We start from the raw sequence: 19,767 nt of genomic DNA on the forward strand, positions 1-19,767 counted from the left end.
GAGGAAAATTCACCTTCAAGAAAGGCAAACTCCATCCTGTACCCAAACAACTTTTTGTTCTCCAAGTCCTAGTCAGATCAGACTTGCACCATTGCACATGTGTCACCTCTGCTTAGATGCCACTTAACATCAAAGCACAGTGGCTCAGGCTTCACCTTGTGATGGGAGCACGGAGTGAACTGAAACTAGGTCATTGTAAAAAGGGCTGACAGCATTTTCTGCTTGCTTTACAGCCTAGAACAACAGAAACCCTGAGAAAAGGGCAGCCTCTTTTGCTCACAGATGCTGAAGTGCAGCTCAGTATATAAGGATAGTTGGCTAATGGGGCTGAATCCCTCAGTGGCACAATTTTGAGATATTTCAGATTTGCACGTCTTTCAAAAAATGGAAAACATTTAAGCAGCATGCTAACCCTGTTGCAACAAACCCAAGGGCAGTGTTTCTCAAACCTGGGTCTCCAGCTGCTGTTGAACTACAACTCCCATCATCCCTAGCTAGCAGGACCAGTGGTCAGGGATGATGGGAGTTGTAGTCCAACAACAGCTGGAGACCCAAGTTTGAGAAACACTGTAGAAGTCTTGGGGCACCCGAGAGATTAAATAATTCGCAGCATGAGCTTTTGTAGGCAAACCTGCCTCATCAGATGTATGTTCTGGCCAGCACTGGCGGAGGAAGGCGTTTGCGGTGTGCACCGGGTGTCAGCCGTGAGGGCAAGTGACATCGTCGTGCCACACACATACCCATGCTCACTGTGCAGGCGGTGCCCCCGGATGCTCGCTGTGCGGGCAGCGGACCACTAGGGAAGATGCTGCCGCAGGCGGCTAGCGGCACCCCTCCAGACGCTACGGGTGCCGGGGCAGGTAGCTCCGTCTCTGCTGGTCAGCAACCGCCTGTGCCACAATAACATTGTTAAGTCTTTAGAGTGTCACAAGGCAATCAATTGCTTTTGTTTAAGGAGCAATCTTTGAATGCCCTCTCACAGTCTGCAAAGTTTCTCTTAATCCTCAGATCTGAGGATTCCCATATTTCGGCGAATGGAACTTATTTCTATTTGACCTAGATCTTAGAGCAGGGGTCAGCAACCTTTTTCAGCCGTAGGGCAGTCCACCGTCCCTCAGACCATGTGGGGGGCTGGACTATATTTTTTTTTGGGGGGGGGAAATGAACGAATTCCTATGCCCCACAAATAACCCAGAGATGCATTTAAAATAAAAGGACACATTCTACTCATGTAAAAATACGCTGATTCTCGGACGATCTACAGGCCGGAATGAGAAGGCGATTGAGCCGCATCCGGCCCACGGGCCTTAGGTTGCCTACACCTGTCTTAGAGAGTCTCCTGAATTCTTCCTGTTAACTGTTGAGTCCCGGTTCTAGCAAAATCTATTATTATCTGGATCATTAAGTCTGAATGGAGCTCTACATTGACAGACCTGGGCCTGATAGTCATTCTTCCATTTTTAGATGCTGCTGTTTACATTAACACACAAGCAGCCCAGGAGACAAATGCTGTATCTAGGACAACAATTCATAGCCAGACTATCATGGGACCAGGATGATCTCTACTACTAGTCTTGAGTTAGCCAGTTCTGTTAACTGAACCACTTCTCCAGTATTTGTATTTTCTGGGCCAGCTATAATTGCTTGGCTAGTAGGTTTTTAAAAACATAATTCAGCCACACTGAAATAATTTTCAACAAATCCAGCAAACAATTTTAGAGCTAGAAAACAACTTATTGATGTTTATGACAAAGCCTAAAAACTTGAAGGCATTTAGAAAACGCTGATAGATTGAAACAGATTGTTTTTACCTTACACAGTTGTTCAAAGGAACACCTACAGAGCTGCAAGCATCCATATGAAGCCAGACCTTAAAAATGAGACTTTGGAGCAGGGGTGGGGAATGGTAGCCCGAGGGCATGGGTAGGCAAACTAAGGCCTGGGGGCCGGAGCTGGCTCAATTGCCTTCTAAATCTGGCCCGCGGATGGTCCTGGAATCCGCATGTTTTTACATGAGTAGAATGTGTGCTTTTATTTAAAATGCATCTCAGGGTTATTTGTGGGGCATAGGAATTCATTCATTATTATTTTTTTTCAAAATAGTCTGGCCCCCCACAAGGTCTGAGGGACAGTGAACTGGCCCCTTACTGAAAAAGTTTGCTGGCCCCTGCCCCAGCTGGCCCTTGGGGGACTCCCAAAAGAACACAAAAACAGCCTGCTGGATCATCTGCCTATCTAGTCCAGCATCCTATTCATAACAGCAGTCAACCAGGTACCTATGGAAAGCAAAGGTTTCCAGCCACTGGTATGTAACTGGTACTTTACTTTCTCAATGTTCCTTATAAGGATCTTGTAGAAATGAAGCCATTCTTTGAATATTATTTTTAAGAGCACGAGAACAGAATGCCCACTGGGAATGATGGACCTTGGGCTAGCTAATTAGGGAGCAATTGTTAAGTATGGGAAGCCAGCATATATTATGCTGTCTTAAATTAAACTGGCATAAAGTATGCCAGATCCAACCTCCGTTCAGGAGGACTTCTGCTGTTGGCTGAGCTGGACAAAGCCTGGCAGACAAAATGCCAGCCTGTAAAATTGGGTGACACCACCTTTCTGTTAGCTTAACTTACACCATGTTTCCAGGTCACATGACTATGCTGAACTGGCTTAGGATCCAAGCTAAGTCCCCCTGCTGGGTCCCAAGTGAGTCAGGATGTGACATTGGCCAGCTGAGTCAGTGCTGGGTACTTTCACTGGTGTAGCGAAGTTGAGCCGGATCTCTGCTGGATCCTAACACCACACATCCTGGTAGATCTAGCCTTAGTATTGTGCCTTTTCTCATAATTAAAGACATACAGTAGAACCTTGGTTCTCAAACGTCTTGGTACTCAAACAACTTGGAACCCAACAATGTAAACCCGGAAGTAAGTGTTCCGGTTTGTGAACTTTTTTCAGAATCCGAACATACTCCGCTTTGAGTATTACGCTTCCGATTTGAGTGTTACACTTCCATTTTGAGTGCCACACTTCTGTTTTGGGTGTTATGCTGAGGTCTGTCTGTTTTTGCTATTTATTTTGTGGTTTTGTTTTTGCGGCTTTTTTGTTATGTTTTTTTCACTGTGTAGAACCCAGTTCAGCTACTGATTTATTGACTGTGTGACTGCAAGTACATTGTTTATTGCTTTCATTTTATGGATCAATGGTCTTGTTAGATAGTAAAATTCATGTTAAATTGCTGTTTTACGGGTTGTTTTTAAAAGTCTGGAACAAATTAATCCATTTTGCATTACTTTCCGTGGGAAAGCACCAGGCCTGACAAAGAGTGCCTTGGTTGTGGAATGCTTTTGTTTTGGAACGCATTAAGTTTGAGAACCAAGGTACCACTCACTGTATATTATATAAGCAGAGAACTAGTATCTTTCTACCTGACACCACAAAGTACATGTGAATCTCAGCTGTACTGTGAGAATGCTGTTAATGTAAGACCAAATTTGTTGTTAATGTAAGAGCAAAGAAAAACTGGAGAACATATTCTAGCCAATGATGGTTTTACAACTGCATTAGCAGTAGATTTAAAGAATGCCAAATTTAAGTCTCAAGTGTGAGAATCACCCTGTCCATTCTCTGGCAAGCTTTCCTAATCACGGTGGCTGATGACTAGGCAAACCAGAACACAAAGGACATAAAGCTATATATGAGAATATCAGACTTATATGATGTTTATTATCTTGGTCCATTCCAGAAGTAGAAAATACCTAATGATATTAATAAGCATCAAGTTGAAAATAAATAATTTCAACATTCACCACTGATCTTTGGAACTCACCGTATCATGATAGATGAATGGCCAAGACATTCAGATGTCTTTCCTCAAAAGCAATATTCCTTTTTCAGGAAAGCTGCACTTTCCCCTGGCACTCAAATACCAATATTTTGACACTGGGAAAATACACTTCCTTATCATAATTTAAATTAGAAAAGAAATTACTAAGCAGGGATGTGCTAGAAGGATATAAAATTTCACAGTGTGGAGGAGGGATTTTTTAAAAAAACTCCTTTACTGATAATACTAGAACCCTGTCTCACCCAATTAAATTCATTAGTTGTACGCTCCAGACAGAAAAGTACTGCTTCATGCAACGGAGGCCTAACTTATGGAATTCACTGCTGCAGGATGCCAGGTTGGCTACCGGCTTAGATGGCGTTATAATTAAATTAGGACACATTTACAAAGAACAAATCAATAGCTAAGTGGAATCTGCAGGTGTGAGTGCCATTGCTTACAAAGCCAAAAAAGCACTATCTATACACAGGAGGGAGAAAACGGCAGACCTGGGGAAACCAGGGGTTTGCAGAAGTACAAAAAATCTCTTTTAAAATGAACTCTAAGAAGAAAACCCAAAACAGTTGAATGAGAACTGAGTGTGCTCAGCAGCGACAAAATGCTGAATGACTGGGGGGGGGATATAATGGATGGGAGCACCCCATGATGCAATATTTTGTTACAGACCCAACCTGCTTAGGAGAGCAAACAGGTATGAACTTCAGGACTGGCCCAAGACATTTTGGCATGTGATGCGGGTCACAAAATGGCACCTCCTCCACCATAGGAGGATGGAAGGGGCCCTCTCTGAATCACCCAGGTGGGTGCAGAACCCAAGAGACCCTGAAGACAGCCCACACTATTTCCTATCAAGGGGTCCGAGAAGACAAGAAGCGCCTCCTATTTGTCAAGAGGCTGCTGTAGAGGTGGCACTGGGAGGCAGAACTGTCCAGGAGGTGGCAGATCCAGCCTCCAAGGATCATGCAGCAGCAGCAGCGAGCAACACATTCATTGGAGGCAACTGCCTCACCTTGCCTCAAGTGTGGGCTGGCCCTGATGAGCCTTCTGTGAGAGTACAACTCATAACAACATAAGAGACTTGATACATCAAATCAAAGACCCATCTAGTCCAACATCTTTTTCAACAATGAGAAGACCAAAGTTTAACTATGCACATTGCCTCACCCAAATCCTCCAATGTTCAGCTTCATTGAATGACTCACGTTCTAGCATTATGAGGTAGGAAATAAAAATTCTCTGCCGCTTTCTATACACCATGCATAATTTTATACACCTCTATCATTTTTTCCTAAAGGAGTAAAGGAAAACATAATCTTCCCTCATAGGGGAATTGCTCCAGCCTCTTGATCATTTGGTTGTCCTTTTCTGAGCTTTTTCTAGCAGGTTACATATTTTTATTACAATATCAACAGTTTTACATTTGAGTTCTTCAAAAACCCTCAGGCGGATGTCATCTGGACCTGGTGATTTATTTATTCTTTCTAAATTTGTCAATGAGGTCTCAAACTTCATCTCTTATCCCCAGTTCCCCAGAATCACCTCCTGAGAAAGTTATTTCAGGCGCAATAACCTGCCCTGCATCTTCAGCTGTGTTAATGGATTCAAAGAATTAATTCAGCTTGAAATGTTCTTTTATTCTTATAGCACACCTGTGACTACGTCATTCAAAGGTCCAACCGCATCCCTGTCCAGTTTCCTGTTTCTAATTTTGTTATTGTTGGTCTTTATATTTTCTACAATGTGCCCCTGGAATTTATTCATTCATATATAATATATAACCTGTTTGCCTGCTTGCATTTCTTTTGCCAAAGTTCATTGGTCAAGCTCATTACTGCCTCCAACAACTGAAAGCCTCTCCTGATTCACATGACGGAGTTGGGTGTCAATCACATACTGATGACTCTATAGTCCAGATCCCTGGAAGGCTTCTCCCAGTGGCTTCATATGGAGCCCTGCAGATCCCTACAGCCCCAAAGCAAAGGGGCCAAGCAGAAGCCTCCTAATGCTACTCTCTGGTTGCAATTCTGCAAGTAGCACTGGAACAGCCATAAAATGGTGCCCGCAGCTTCTAAACTGCAGAACCCCTCCAGGATGATACTGTAGTAGTCAATGATATTGAAAGCTGCTGAAAGATCAAGGAAGATCATTAGGGCTGCATTCCTGATTCACATTTTGCAACAGGGCTGCAAAATGACTTATGTTTTCCCAATGTAAGTCATCAATCAGGGTGGTCCAAGTGATTTCAGTGCCAAAGCCAGGCTAGAAGCTTGATTGAAGTAGGTCTAGAAAATCATTTTCCTTTAGGCACATTTGAAGCTGGCCAGCCACCACCATCACTTTCATCACCTTGCCAAAGAAGGGGACATCAGTGACAGGGTAGTAGTTGTCCAAAACCTCTAGGTCCTGGGAGGGCGTCTTAAGGGCCAGGTCACCTCCTTCAGGGCAGCGAGCATTACACCCCCTCAGAGCAAGGTATTAATAGCCTGCTGGACCCATCTTATAAGACATGACAAACAAGGCTCAAGAGGGCATGTGGTTGGCCAGACCTCTGCAAGTCCTGTCCGCACCCTCATGCTGCAACAACTGAGACTGATCCCAGCCAACCCATCTCCAAAGTGCTCTGGGTGCTTCAGAATGACCTGCAGCAGCTGTGCCCTCAAGTTCAGAACAGATGCAAGCAGCTTTGCCTTCAAAGTGCTTTGCAAATCTTTTCACAGCAGGTTTCCGAGGGATCTGCCATTTTTCTCACTACTGGGCAGTGCTGAGCTACACAGTTAAGCACTTTGTGAAGTTCCATTGATTTTAACTATGGAAATTATAGCACACGCTGAACTGTCCCACAGAAGTCAATGGAGCTTCAAGGTGCTTAAATATGCTTGGATCATCTTTTTTAAAAATCTGGACTTTGCTGAATACAGGAACACTCGGGTAGCCTTTAAAAATAGAGGGAATTAAGAGGTGGGGTTACCTCAAGAGCTGTAATGCTATTTAATTCATTTATAAACGAGCAGAGGACAGAGTGAGCATCAAGGCAGTCACGTTTGCAGATAAACACAAAATTATTTGGGATGATGCAAATCCAAGCAGACTTCAAGTAGCCCCAAATAAATCTCTCCAAACTGGATGACTGGGCAGTAAGATGGCAAGTAAGATGCAGTGTGAGGAAGTACAAAGTGATGCACACTGTGGTAAAAGCAATGAGGGGATTTGAACAGATTATGCCTTTCCAAGAGGAGATGGGGCCATTCATGCTGAATAACTCATAGAAAAATAATATTCAGCAGTACTTTTAAAAAAAGACAAACTGACAGTTCAGGCTAATTCAGAAAATGATGGATAATTCAAAGGTCAGTAGCACAAAATCTTTTTTTAAAAAATCAGTGTGGCTACTACTTAAGACCTGGAGCTTCTTCACCTATGGGGAAAGGCTAAAATTAATTTAAGCTTTTTAACTGTCACACACACACCTTGTGGGGTGGGCAAGGCATGAGTGACCTTTATAAAGTTCTGAGAGGTGTGCAGAAAGGGATATACAGTATATGGGTTTTTTTCTTTCCCTTTCATGTAATACCAGAACTCAGGATAACACAATGGAATTGATCCGTTTCACAACAGATATAAATAAGGACTTCGTCAATCCAGAAATATATGACTGGCTACTGTTAGAGTTATGGCACCAGACTAGATGGACCTTTGGCTTCATCCAAGCAGGGCTGCTGTTTAGTTCTTGATGAAAGGTCTGAGGCTCAGCTCGGTGAAGACATTATGGCAATTTGTGACCTTTCCCTCCTTATTTTGTTTCTCTAAATTGTGTTCAAGATGGTCTCTTTTCTATACAGATCTAGATGCCTCCCCCTCTATATTTTTTAAGTGACACACACGGACTGGCTACTGTGTGGGGCAGTGGATGTTGCTCTGCAAGTACTGGATCTGAACTAGAATGCAAAAGCATCCTTTTTTTTTCATTTGGAAAGCTATATGTAAGTCAAAGTTTATGACCACTTGTAAAAAGCTGTCCTTAAAAGCTGTCTTTGGAAACCTCAAAGTAATAAATAAGAAATATGAAATCCCTATGCTGTTACATACTTCATCCACTAGCATCATTACTGCCAGATGCACGATTTTAATTTGAAGGAAGCTTGCTTACCTCTTGCTGTTTACAGTAAGAGAGGGGGTGGTTTATACATGAAGAATCCTGCCCCAAGGACAACATTATAATTTTTCTGGCGCCTTCTAGCTCTAACATTTTAATAAAACAGACACACAAAAGTTATGCACAAAACAGGATGTGTAAGTAACACAGAAAACCTGACCTTTACAGTGTCCAAAACATCTCGTAAAACAGTTACATCAGAGTTCATTTCCCTCCATTATGAGCCCCTGATCAAACATTTTCTCGCAAGCAGTTCATATCAAAAGACACTATGAAATCTTGCAACATGAAGAATTTATCACAGATTTTGGCTTCCCTTCCAGGTCAGAAAGCATTTCACTCTGCAATGCATACCAGTCAGGAAATGGATCTAATTATTAGAAACCAGCTGATGTAATTATTAGAAACCAGCTCATAACAGCAATGAAACCCAGCCCCACAAATCCTTAAAAAAACCAAAAACCAATATGAAGCCAGATACAAACAACTGTATTAACAAATATGGAGGAACTGACCAATTACCTAGCTGCACCAAACACCTTCAAGATTGCAGGGCTGTAGATGCCAAGGAGGCATCATAACCAGTCTATGTTATCATAGACAGGTGGTTCAAGGTTTCCCCAACTGCCTTTTCAGTTGTTGCTCAAACCTTATAGGCATGGTATTTCACCTCACATTTCAAACCCAAAATGGTCTCGCTGATACCTAAACCCTCTCATCAACCAGCTACAAATCTTCCCCAAACCTTCTGCGATGGGTGGTTCTGATACAGTGGGAGAATGGCAGTTTTGTAGGTGTCCATATTTAAGACAACATTTTTCTCTAAGGAGATTTGCGTAGGAAGTATTGATCTTTCAGAAGTAGGGAAGCTTTATGTGGAACAGCGTGAGGGAAATTTGTGCAAATGGAAGGTCGGGAACAGCGTGAGAAGCTTTAGTTGGGGTTGTGTGTATATTGTGGGGAGTGCGTGTGTGTCATGCTGTGGGAAGGAGACAGCGCCAGAGGGAGATGGTGCAATCTGTAGCTTACCGAGGTAGGAATCTGTGCAGATCCCATTATCAATCATATTCAGGGAAGTGGAAAGAGGAAGCCAGCAGGCTTTTCCCTAGCAGGAAAAAACACCTTGTCCTCCTTTCTGCGTGAGCGGCTGGTGTTCCAAAGGCAGCTTGCCTCCCTTTCCCCCTTCCAAGAGTCATGCGCTAGCCATAGGCAGCTACCCCACCTGTTCCAGAAGAAGGAACAGCGGGAGAGAGACACGCTATTGGCACCCACCTGCTGGCCCATGACTTGCCATGTCACAGTCTTGAGGAGCAAGAAATAAAGCCCCCCCCCCCAAAAAAAAATCTGTCCGCTGCCTCTTTATGGATGGGCACGAAGTGGGGTAGATGGAAGAGGATCTCCCATTTTGTCTATTATCTTCCTCACCTACTCAACACCCCCCCCCACACACACACATACACCCAATTCACCGTCTGTGCTGGGGATAGGAAGGATCTGTTTACCCAGATCCCTAGGATGTAATAGCTGGCGGATACAACTGAGGGTGACGAGAGCCTCGCTCTTTAGCAACCACCCCACAGAGAAGGGGAGGGAAAAGGGCCATCGGGGCCGGGGGGGGCGTGTTGAGGGGCCCTTGAACTGAAACGCAGGCGGTGGGCAAGGGGTGGCAGGGTAGGGTAGGGTAGAGCAGTGCCAATTGCCCCCCAACCTCCCCTGGCGGCGAAGCATCTCCCGTTGCAAAGGGCGGTCAAGATGGGGACTGGGGGAGCTCCGGTACCTGAAATTGGGGGGCGAGGCGAGGTGCAGCCCCAAGAACGGGGAGGATCCGGTCGGGGACGTGGCTCCTTTCTCTCTCTCCGCCATTCTCCCTCTCCATGCAGGCGGGAGGCGAGGGGGAGGGGGATGCCGAGGCTGGCAGGCAGGCAGGCAGGCAGGCAGGCACGGCGGAGGGAGGGCTCAGCGGGGCAACCAGACAGCGATTATTTACCGGCGAGGAGGGCGACGGCGGCGGGTGGGTGGCGGGGAAGGGGGTGAGCGAGGTGCGGAAGCATCAGCAGAAGGAAGCCGGTGGGGGTGGAAGCGCGTGAGCGCGAAGAGGCGCTGCCGCTGATGCTCCTCCGAGCCCAAGCAGGTTCCCACCTCTGTGGCGGCGGCAGCTGCAAGGCAGATGTCGTCGCCACCCCACCCCACGGCTGGATGCAGCAGGCCGGCCAAGCCCACCCACCACCACCCGCTTCCCGCCTCCTCTTGCCAGGGGGAGCTGCAGCAGCAGGTGAAGCGGGCCGCCCCCACCAGAGACAGGCGGGCGGCCTGCGCGGCGGCAGAGCCAAAAGGCGCCTGAGGAAAAGCAAGCGGCGCAAAGGCGGGCCTCGGGCCTCTGGGGTGGGGTTTGCAGGGAGGGGAAGCCGGAGGAGGAGCTCGCCGGGAGTGGCTGGGAAGCAGGTGGGAGCGGGAGAGGAGTCGCCCGAGCCAAGGAGGCGGCTGCGCGCTGCGCGTAGAAGAAGCCGGGCCTGGGAGCTCTACCTGAAGCTGCTCTAGATCTTTGCGTGCATATTCGTGTACGCGTGCTTTATGTGTGCAGAGAGAATCCCCCCTTGACTGCGTGGCGTTTTCTTTGTAGTAAAGGGCGGCCTGTAAGTTTCGCTCGGAAATCCCGTAAATACAGCGCCACCGGCGCACGTACATTCATTCTACGTTCATTGCAGAGACCAGTCTCTGCCCCCACAGAGCTTACAGTCACAGTCTAAATTCGGACAGGGCAGGAGGGCGACAGACGTGCGGAAACGCGAACAACCAGGCAAGAATGTGAGGAAATCGACTGGCATTTAGGTCTCATTTGAGGAGGCAGGCAGCCCTTCCAGACGATCTTATTGTGCTCCCATGACCATTGGTGCTCGTGACAGTATGGGTTGGGTGGTTATACACGATCGCAATTTCAATACTATTTACACCTGCAATGCAAAAAGGTTTGGGGCAGACATGCTGCTTCGCTTCCCATCACTGCACATCCCATAACTTCCTGCTGCCTTCGCGTAACTTTCAATGCCACAAATGTTTTGCTGTGTGTTGTTATTTTTTTGTCCCACTTTTGTTGACATTTAGCCCCTTCCAGGTGGTAATAATGCGGTAACATTGGGGAAGCAGCATGGAACAGCTAATAACGTAGAATGGGATGTAGATGGTCCTGTATAAATCTACCTCTAATGTGCTATTATTGTATCCACACAAAAATTACAGAATACACCTGCAGCAAAAGCCCATCAGTCTGGAGGTGCCCACAGTAATTAGGTCACAGTTTTCACTGAAAAGGAGCATGTATTTGTTGCAATGAAGAGCATTTAGAAATGTCAGTGAATCAAAAATGCAGTGGATCAAAAAGGGTCCCCTTTAGAGCTCATATAACTTCCATTTTAAAACAGCTGCACTGGTTGTCATTTCATTTCCAGGTTCAATTCAAGGTGTTCATGTTAGTGTTTGAAGCCCCAAATGACTTAGGCCCCAAATAGTTGGAAGACTGCTGAACATGGCTGTCTTTCTTAAGATCTGCAGAGGTAGTACACTCGGAAGTATGGTGGGTCCAGGAGAGGGCTGTGGCAGCCCCTCATTTGTGGAACTCCCTCCAAACAGGTGCATTTAGCAACTTAATTGTACAGCTTTCACTATATGCTGGCAATGTTGGACAGTTAAGGTGTTTTTTGTGGGACCTCTTTCATTGAATTTATATTGTTAGGGAGTTTGGACAGGGAGTAAGCTATAGGCCAAGACTGTTCTAATCCCTGGGTCCATCAAGTGTTAAAATATAAGCAAGGATTCAAATTCATGGTGAGGCAATAACCTAGACCAGAGCTTTCAAAACTTTTCATGTTGGTGACACACTTTTTAGACAGGCATCATTTCGCGACACAGTAATTGTGTTTTACTAGCAAACTGGAGGTTAAACGTACTCCTTTCCAGCCCTGGGAGGAGCATGGGCAGCATTGACACAACACACCTACGCATTGCAGCCGACACACTAATGTGTTGCAACACAGTTTGGAAAGCTCTGGCCTAGACCATTAAATGGAGTGGTTTTGTGCTAGATGGCAAATGAGGGGCCCCCTCCCTCAAGCAGCTGGTAGTTAGATATCCAAAGGCAAGAGTTGAAAGTTATGTGACCTGGAAGCTAGACATTGGAAGAAAAGCTGCAATCTGGGAACCAGAGAGTGAGAGTCGTGATTGATTTCTGTTTGAATTCAATGCTGGGATAAACAATGAATTTTTGGAGTGTTAATGCTGTGAATCTCTCCGTTGTAAATTCAGGTTGTATATATGTGTAAATAAACCATATATCATAAATACACCAGTATCTGCTGCACTTCATTGTGAAAGAAATACGAACCCTGGGCATGTGCCTGGAACTCCTAGAATCTCACAACGCTTGCCTCTGGCAAGCAATTATTATTATTATTACAGTGGTACCTCAGGTTACATACACTTCAGGTTACATACGCTTCAGGATACAGACTCCACTAACCCAGAAATAGTACCTCGGGTTAAGAACTTTGCTTCAGGATGATATCTATCTATCTATCTATCTATCTATCTATCTATCTATCTATCTATCTATCCCCTTTTCCCTGGCAGGACCTCAGGGCAACTTACAGATAAAAGAACCACTAAAAACATAGGGAAAATCATTTAAAAACCAATTAAACATTGAATCGAAACTATATGTATATATAGAATCTATTAAAGCCATGCTAATAATGACGAAACAGAACAGCACAGCACCAGCTCTTCCACTAAAAGCAGTCAGTTCCCAAAAGACTTGGAACAAGTAAGTCTTCACTTGCCAAAAGAAGGAATATGAGAACTCCAGTCCAGCTTCTCTAGGGATTTCTATAGTCTGGGAGCAGCCACCAAGAAGGCCCTCTCCCATAGCACTACCGAGTGTACCGGTGAGGGTGGTAGGACCGAAGTCAATCCCTTCAGATATCTAGCAAGAGCAACCTGTCCTCTCCAGGCAACCTCGTGGGCAGAGAGGAAAAAGGAGAAGGGTGACCCAACCCACCAATGACTTTTGTCCACTAGTAAGCAACACCCCACCCTTTACTCCTGATGGAATGTGGTCCTTGACAGCACAGATATTGTCCTACCACTGCCAGTTTATATAATAACAAGTGTAGGTTGTGAAGTATTTTGCATCCCCATACTTGCTTCATACTCACTGTAAGTTGGCCAATAGTTCTAGCTGTGAAGGGCTCTTTGGCAATTTTAATAGCTGCCCAGAAGGGAGAAAACAAGCAAGTTTATCTTCTTCAATGAATATAAGGTTCAGTATAATTCCCCCCATCTGCCTGCTTTCTCCTCTAAATACTCATTCTGTTATTTTATCTAAGCCATTTACACACCACTTAAATATTAATATTTCTAAGTAGTGTACATTAAAACAATTGACAGAGAATGGGGGGGGGGATCATAAAACTGACCACTCCTTTGAAATGCCTGCTAGAACAGCAAAGTCATGGCCGTGTGCCTGAAGTTCATCAAGGAAGGGACTTGCCTAATTTCAGCTGAAACTTCCACAGCCATTCTGATTTTCTGCTCTACATGCAGAAAATATATACAGCATTTATTTGATTTCAGCTAGTGTTTTTGCTTTCCCTTTAGCATTGATTTATCGATATCCTCTGCTCAACTTATCTTACAGATGATTAAAAAGTACCCTGGTCTTCTTCTGTAAGAACTATTTATCCAAAGAGTTTCTCAAGCCTGTTTATTTGAACCCTGATGGATTTTTGAAAGAACAGGCTAAACCCTTAAAAACAACCCATCCAAAACCCCTTTCATCTTCCACACAGCAGCTGTGTTGCATATAACTAATCAATTTGATACTTCAGAATGACCTAGAAGAGATAGTAGTTGTGCAAGTTCAGTAGCATTGTCTTATTTGCAATACTGGGTGCCTATTCATTTGCACTCCATTCCAGAATGATTAAATATCACTGCTGATATAACTGTAACCCCATGGTAAGGGACTAATTAGCAGCAGCAAGTGTTATTGTTTTCTTTCTACCCACGGCTGCGCAGCCAGTTAACACTGCGGCACAATTTTTTGATGCTCACAGGTTGCTACTTGTTGCTTCTGTATCCCCAGCACAAGTACGTCATCCTTTGAAAATACAATTTGCAGTCTCCAAGGGAAGTGACAAAAATCCAATGTCTTGGATAGAACTGAATAGCTCCCAGAATTTCTTATAAGGATTAATATTAACAGCAGTCAGTATGCAGGCTGTGGGCAACTAAGGAGGTGATCTGCATGTTTGAATGAATTTAAGGGGCATTCATTATTTCCATGTTTGAATTTCAACCTCTTTCAGGATAGCGGGGAGAATATTATTAGAGCATGCAACAAAATCCATAAATAACATGGAGAAGAAATTGATTTTTCAACTTAAAGTATGGTCTGCTTAAATAATTTGTGATTACTGTTGAGAAATCTGAAAACAGTAAATATTGGAGAAGAGAACTGGGCTGAGACTACAGGGCCTGGACAGGAACTGAACTGTATATAGTACAACATAGAGCTCTTTTTGATTCAGTTTAATTAAGAACCAACCTCTGCAGATTTTCAATCTTCTTGCACTACAGGAGCTGCACAAGTGTAAATGAAAGCTGATTCTTGTACCTCAGGGCTACAGCACACGTCCATTTTGTAGTAGTTTACTCAAACCACCACAATCCTTCTCTGTTTGTCCCTGAATCCAATTCCTGTGTGTTATATTTTAGGTTGTAAACACCTTGGGCAGATTTGTTCACTTGTATTTGGTAAAGCACCGTTGGCACTTTTAATAACTGATCTATGTTACTAGCATGGTTTTTCTGTTATTGACCTTTGCCTCATGGAAGGCAAACCGCTTTTGTCTTAAGCCTTCCAAAACTATTTTTCCTGCATTTTTATTTAAAAGCAAAATGCATCAGGAATGTTCCTGGGCACGTTTTGCCACCAATATTTAAACCATAGGTCCCTCCAGTTGTTTTTGGGACTCCCATCAGCCCCAGTCAGCATGGCCAATTGTCAGGAATGATGGAAGTTGTGCTTCAACAACATCTGGAGAGCAACACATTAGCCACTCCTGGTAAAGGGGAAGAACAGAAGCACTATATGTTGTTCCAGAATTGTGCACTCCATTTCCAGACATCAAATACAAGGCAACCAGTCCTGGGTTTGCTGGATTTATTAACAATTCAAATTAACCAAGACAAGAAATTCGGGGATAAAGACATTTATAAAACAAGTTAATAGTTACAACACAACTGTAAAAGCAGGAATACATTTTAAGGAACTGAAGTCACAGTTTGAATTTGAAATTAAGAAAGTGCATTTCTTTCCTCTGAAGTAGGAAATAGGGCTCACTCCTTCATCACTACTTTCAGTTCCACTAAGCATTCTGGAGACAGAACACCAGATAATATGGATTATACTTGTCTTTCTGCTAGGGAGGAGCCAGAAATGATGGCTTAGGAAGTCAGGAATCCAACAAGAGGCCTGAATAAGTAATCTAGTTTGTTTGTGAAGTGTGTCCAAGAGTTTCAATGAACAAGTGTAGTGGTTAAGCTTTCAGAGAAGTGTTACTGAAAATGGTTTTCACATGCTCCCCAATTAGAATGATGGTTTCCCCATGTCTTCCAAGGTGTCATCAAGGCTGTCCTTCACTGTCTCAACATTCAAAAAGGCTAGGTCACCCATTTTGACAGAGGTAATGTTGTAAAAAGAGAGTTAACCATTAGGGCATTATATAGCTTCATATACTGCTGAGAATCCATCTGTGATAAGCTTCTTAGACTCTAACTTCTAACACAATTGAAGTGCTTCACACAGGAAAAAATATTACTCGGAACAGCTCATGTTAATATATGAGACCTGCTATATAAAACAATCTCCTCTCAAGATCACAAACTCAGTATTTCCCACTGATCTGAGACTGGACTGGGGGGTGGGGCAGAATAAACCCTGCCAAGGTTACACTGAAAACAAATCAAGAAAGCATGATCAATAATCTGAAGGCGCTATTATGTTATCTGGCTAGAATTCCAAGTACTCCAGGACTTGAGGAGTACTTCAACAAAAGAGAGGCAAATGCACTGCAACCTACAGCCGGGGGGAAAGGGACCAACTACATTGGAAGAAGATTGCTAGGAAAATCCACACAGAAGAGGTCTTTTCCGTCTTACTCCCAGTGCCACATTAACTCCACATAAGTCACAATAGACATGATTCAATCCATTCCATGAACTGATTGCAGTAAAAGGAGAGACTGAATGAGTTTTCAGCAATGTCAGAAAACTCATTCAAAACTGGCACGGCTTCTGAGGTACTCAAAAAAGCAAGTTCACACAAGCAGGACTGTTATAGTATTTTTTAAAAAATGCTATAGTGATCTGATTTTGCTGAGAAACTCAGCTTTCTGAACTGTGTAAATTATGCAAATGAAGTACATTTGGTCTTTTATTTTGCCTAATTTACTCCACTTCTGCTAATTGTGGAGAGAGGCAAGAAGCTATACCTTCTGACCACAGGAAATCTCACTCAGCAGTTCATCAAGCTTCTGAGAGGTCAGCAGGAACAATATGCACACGCTCCAAGCATGTCTTTGCAACCACAAGGACTAGAAACTTGCTTTTGTAAAAACTGAAATCAGCATTTTTAATGGAAGCAAAGTTCTGTGGCCAGTATTATATTCTGCACTCTTGCAGAACTGTATTCCAGTCTAAGATACCTCTTTTCAGCATCAATGAATAGAAACATGAACACTATGTGTTGGAGAGCCATAGTGGATTTTCACACCTAACTGAATAGTTATTGCCATTCTGGCCATCCATCTTACTTACTATTGCTGTCCTAAGTCAAACTGGTCACTGCTGTTACTGCACTGTTCTCTTTTGTATCAATACATGCCACCGTTTTGGCAGTCTACGTATTTTTGTTGGTGTGCACACCAGGGTGCACGGTGTTACTCTAGTTTGAATAGCAGAGACAGTAATTGGAGTGTTTAATAGATGCAGCTCCTGGAACTATGATAAGCACCATTAAATATTTTGCATGGTTCACCTCGGTAACCTGCTAGTAAGTGATGAGTGAACACTAAGGGATGCTCTAAATTGAGCAACAAATGGATCCCACCTGAAGTAACAGGTATACATTGAGGAATGAGCAAGTCTTATTCAATGTCGTTTCTTTGCAGACTCCAACTGTATCTCAGGAAAGCCAGAGATTTGTTCTCCAGGGCTTTTGGTTATTGATGAAGCTTGCTCACTGCATCCTGCACAGGAGTTTAAGAGGCCTGGTGTGGAATCTGTGTTACACATTAACACACTTGATGGGTAAAGTTGTTGGTCAATGTTCTGATCCTTCTGGCAAAAATCCTTCTCTGCTACTGAAGTACCTATTCCAGAACCTGACTTTTGCCTTGTCAGTTTCTCATTCAGGCTGTAAAGAAATAAAAGAGCCCACAGGTTAGTTTTCTCCCTCGGAAACAAGGCTATTTGCAGATATACAATCTAAACAGAGCAAGACTGCTGGCAAAGAAAGAGGTTTGTGAGAAATGTTTTAGGGCATAGCTTAAACTATTGCAAGAAGAACAAAGTACAGGTATTGGAGGGCAGTGAGCTGCAGTCTGAGAGTATTGGCAGACTAGAGATGAAAAAGGAAATAGAGGACAGACGAGCTAGATAAGGATACAAATGGTGCAGAGATTGAAAATCAATAGTAGTAATAAACTGGATCCAATAAGAAGAAAGAAGTCAATGAAGGAAGTGTAATGAGGAATGGGGGCAAAACAAGGTAGAGAGAGAAAAACTACCACCACTAAATGAACAGCAAAGTTAAAAAAATAGCAGGTGAAAAATGGATGCCAATAAGAGTAAGTCATGTATTTGCAATAGAGATAAAAATGCAAAGTTGTAGCCATTTTTAAAGACTGGAAACATCAAGTTTTTATAGCAGGTCAAATAAAAGAGAGGCCAGGAGAGTTGCAAGGATTTCAAGGTTCTGTACCCAGGGAAAAATGAAGAACAAAAGCATTCCCAAGAGGCAGAGAAAAGGAAAAAAGGGTACAGACAGAAAAAGACAACAGACAAGTAGCTCATTTTTAGGAGAAGGTAGCAGAAAGCTATCTAGTGAAATGACAATATGGAGCTAGACCAGAAGCAGCAGCATAGAGGTTTTGGGCAGAGAAGGGTTAATTAGGATAAGATAAATGGAAGGTGACCTAAGACAGATCACCAAGGAACTGCAGTGGTGGGTACTACAGCAATACTCTTAAGCAGCACTGCATCTGGTAGCTATGAGAAATTAAAATGGGAGGCTAAATTCAGCTGCCTGGTGCTGTTTGGAGTGCTAGGCCAGAAAAAACCACCTTGTCTTAAAGAAAGGTTGAGGGCAGGCATCAATGGTAGGCCCTGCTGGGGTCATGGGTCCTCAGCAGCTAGCTGTGGATGCCAGGTGCTAGGTGCTGATGCCTGTCCTGAACCAACAGGTGTAGTGATGGCTGAATAGTAGTCATGGAGCAAAAATGTAGGTAACTTAAAGGGCTCAAGTTTCACGTATATGCTAGCTACTCACATGTACAATTTCTTGTCGTAGGTTCTTTGGAATTTGCGCGGGCATCACCTTGGCCCGTTTGTACAGCTCTCCATTGTGTTCTTCTACAACATTAAGCTTCCGTTTTGGAGATGTCTGGCCATAGTGTGACTGCCTTGGCACTACAAAATGTTAAAGAAGAATTACTAGGACACTTCTCTCAAGAAACTCAAATATTATAGACTATCAAACTATTTGCAACACTGGATGGAAAATACAGGCAGCAGCTGAGAGGGGAAATTGCTAAAGACCCTTTCTTATATTGCAAAGACTCCCTTCATGATTTCAGTTCATATTTTGGCACTGAAGCAAGTACTGATATTTTCACCTTCAGACCAGAGTAGGGATCAGAAGATTCTTGTCAGTTGTTCATTCCAGCTTTTCTTTCAAGCCATCTCATGCTTAGGCAGGCTTCAGGTACAGAATAGACTATGTTTGCTGATTCACTTCAGTCTTACAAAAATTCTAGGAGAGACACATCAACTCTTAAACAAAACTCCTAAACTAGACTCCACCACCTACATTCCTTGTGGAACTAATCTTACAGTTATTTATGATTTCCCAAGTTCCTATTAAAAGGTTCATAAAATATGCAAATAATGCCTACTCACTTGTGCAGCTACCTTGGCTTGCAGAAGGGTCTGTGACGGGGGCGCTGAGGTCTTCCATGCTGGAAGGGACAGAGGCCAATAAACCTGCACAAAGTTAATGGTTCCATTAAAGAACAGGCAACTTTTCATTATTTACTGATTTATACTAGTACAGTACTCCAAAACTGCCAACTTCTGTAAAAGGCATCATGGTGACATACAATATAAGCATTAAAACATCATGAAATACAAAACAACTAACCAACACAGAATCAAATTAATTGTCTAGAAATGTTTTCAGCAGGTGGAGAAATATTAAGATTATGGACGCTTGTCTGATTGCAAAGGCAACAGGGTTCTAAGATACTGAGGGAAGAAGAAAGACTACTATAAAGTGTCAGGGAATCTACATGTGCTGCAATGTTGATTCCTGAATGTAACTTCTTTTAACATGTCTGTATATACATCTGAAGGCGCAGCACAATGTCAGGGGGCCAACTCTAAGCCATTCCCAGGGAATGGTCCTACAGGCAGGAGCAGAATCACTAGACTCCACTGC

The 19,767-nt window shown here is 43.6% G+C and overlaps 1 protein-coding gene and 1 long non-coding RNA gene across 6 annotated transcripts in view; both read right to left on the minus strand.

Moving 5' to 3' along the window:
* Positions 1 to 19,767, minus strand: part of MAPK8IP1 (mitogen-activated protein kinase 8 interacting protein 1) — a 90,364-nt gene that overhangs the window by 48,557 nt on the left and 22,040 nt on the right. The window contains exons 10-11 of one of the 5 annotated variants that reach the window (XR_014166922.1): positions 19,230 to 19,313; positions 18,601 to 18,740 (exon numbers count right to left, since the gene is read on the minus strand). Coding sequence is in view for 3 of the 5 variants with exons in the window: in XM_081905971.1 (XP_081762097.1) it covers positions 9,775 to 9,860 (86 nt within the window). In the remaining 2 variants the exon portion in view is untranslated. Of the gene's footprint in view, positions 1 to 8,646; positions 8,673 to 9,774; positions 10,384 to 18,600; positions 18,741 to 19,229; positions 19,314 to 19,767 lie in introns of those variants that run through there. The other 4 variants (XR_014166923.1, XM_081905973.1, XM_081905971.1 and 1 more) reach the window with 4 other exon arrangements.
* Positions 15,197 to 18,594, minus strand: LOC309366994. The gene is made up of 2 exons (XR_014166927.1): positions 18,392 to 18,594; positions 15,197 to 18,357 (listed from the first exon to the last, which is right to left on the minus strand). It is a non-coding gene; the product is annotated as an uncharacterized lncRNA (long non-coding RNA).

This window comes from Podarcis melisellensis, assembly GCF_964234715.1.
Source record: "Podarcis melisellensis genome assembly, chromosome: 1".
Classification (NCBI taxonomy): domain Eukaryota; kingdom Metazoa; phylum Chordata; class Lepidosauria; order Squamata; family Lacertidae; genus Podarcis; species Podarcis melisellensis.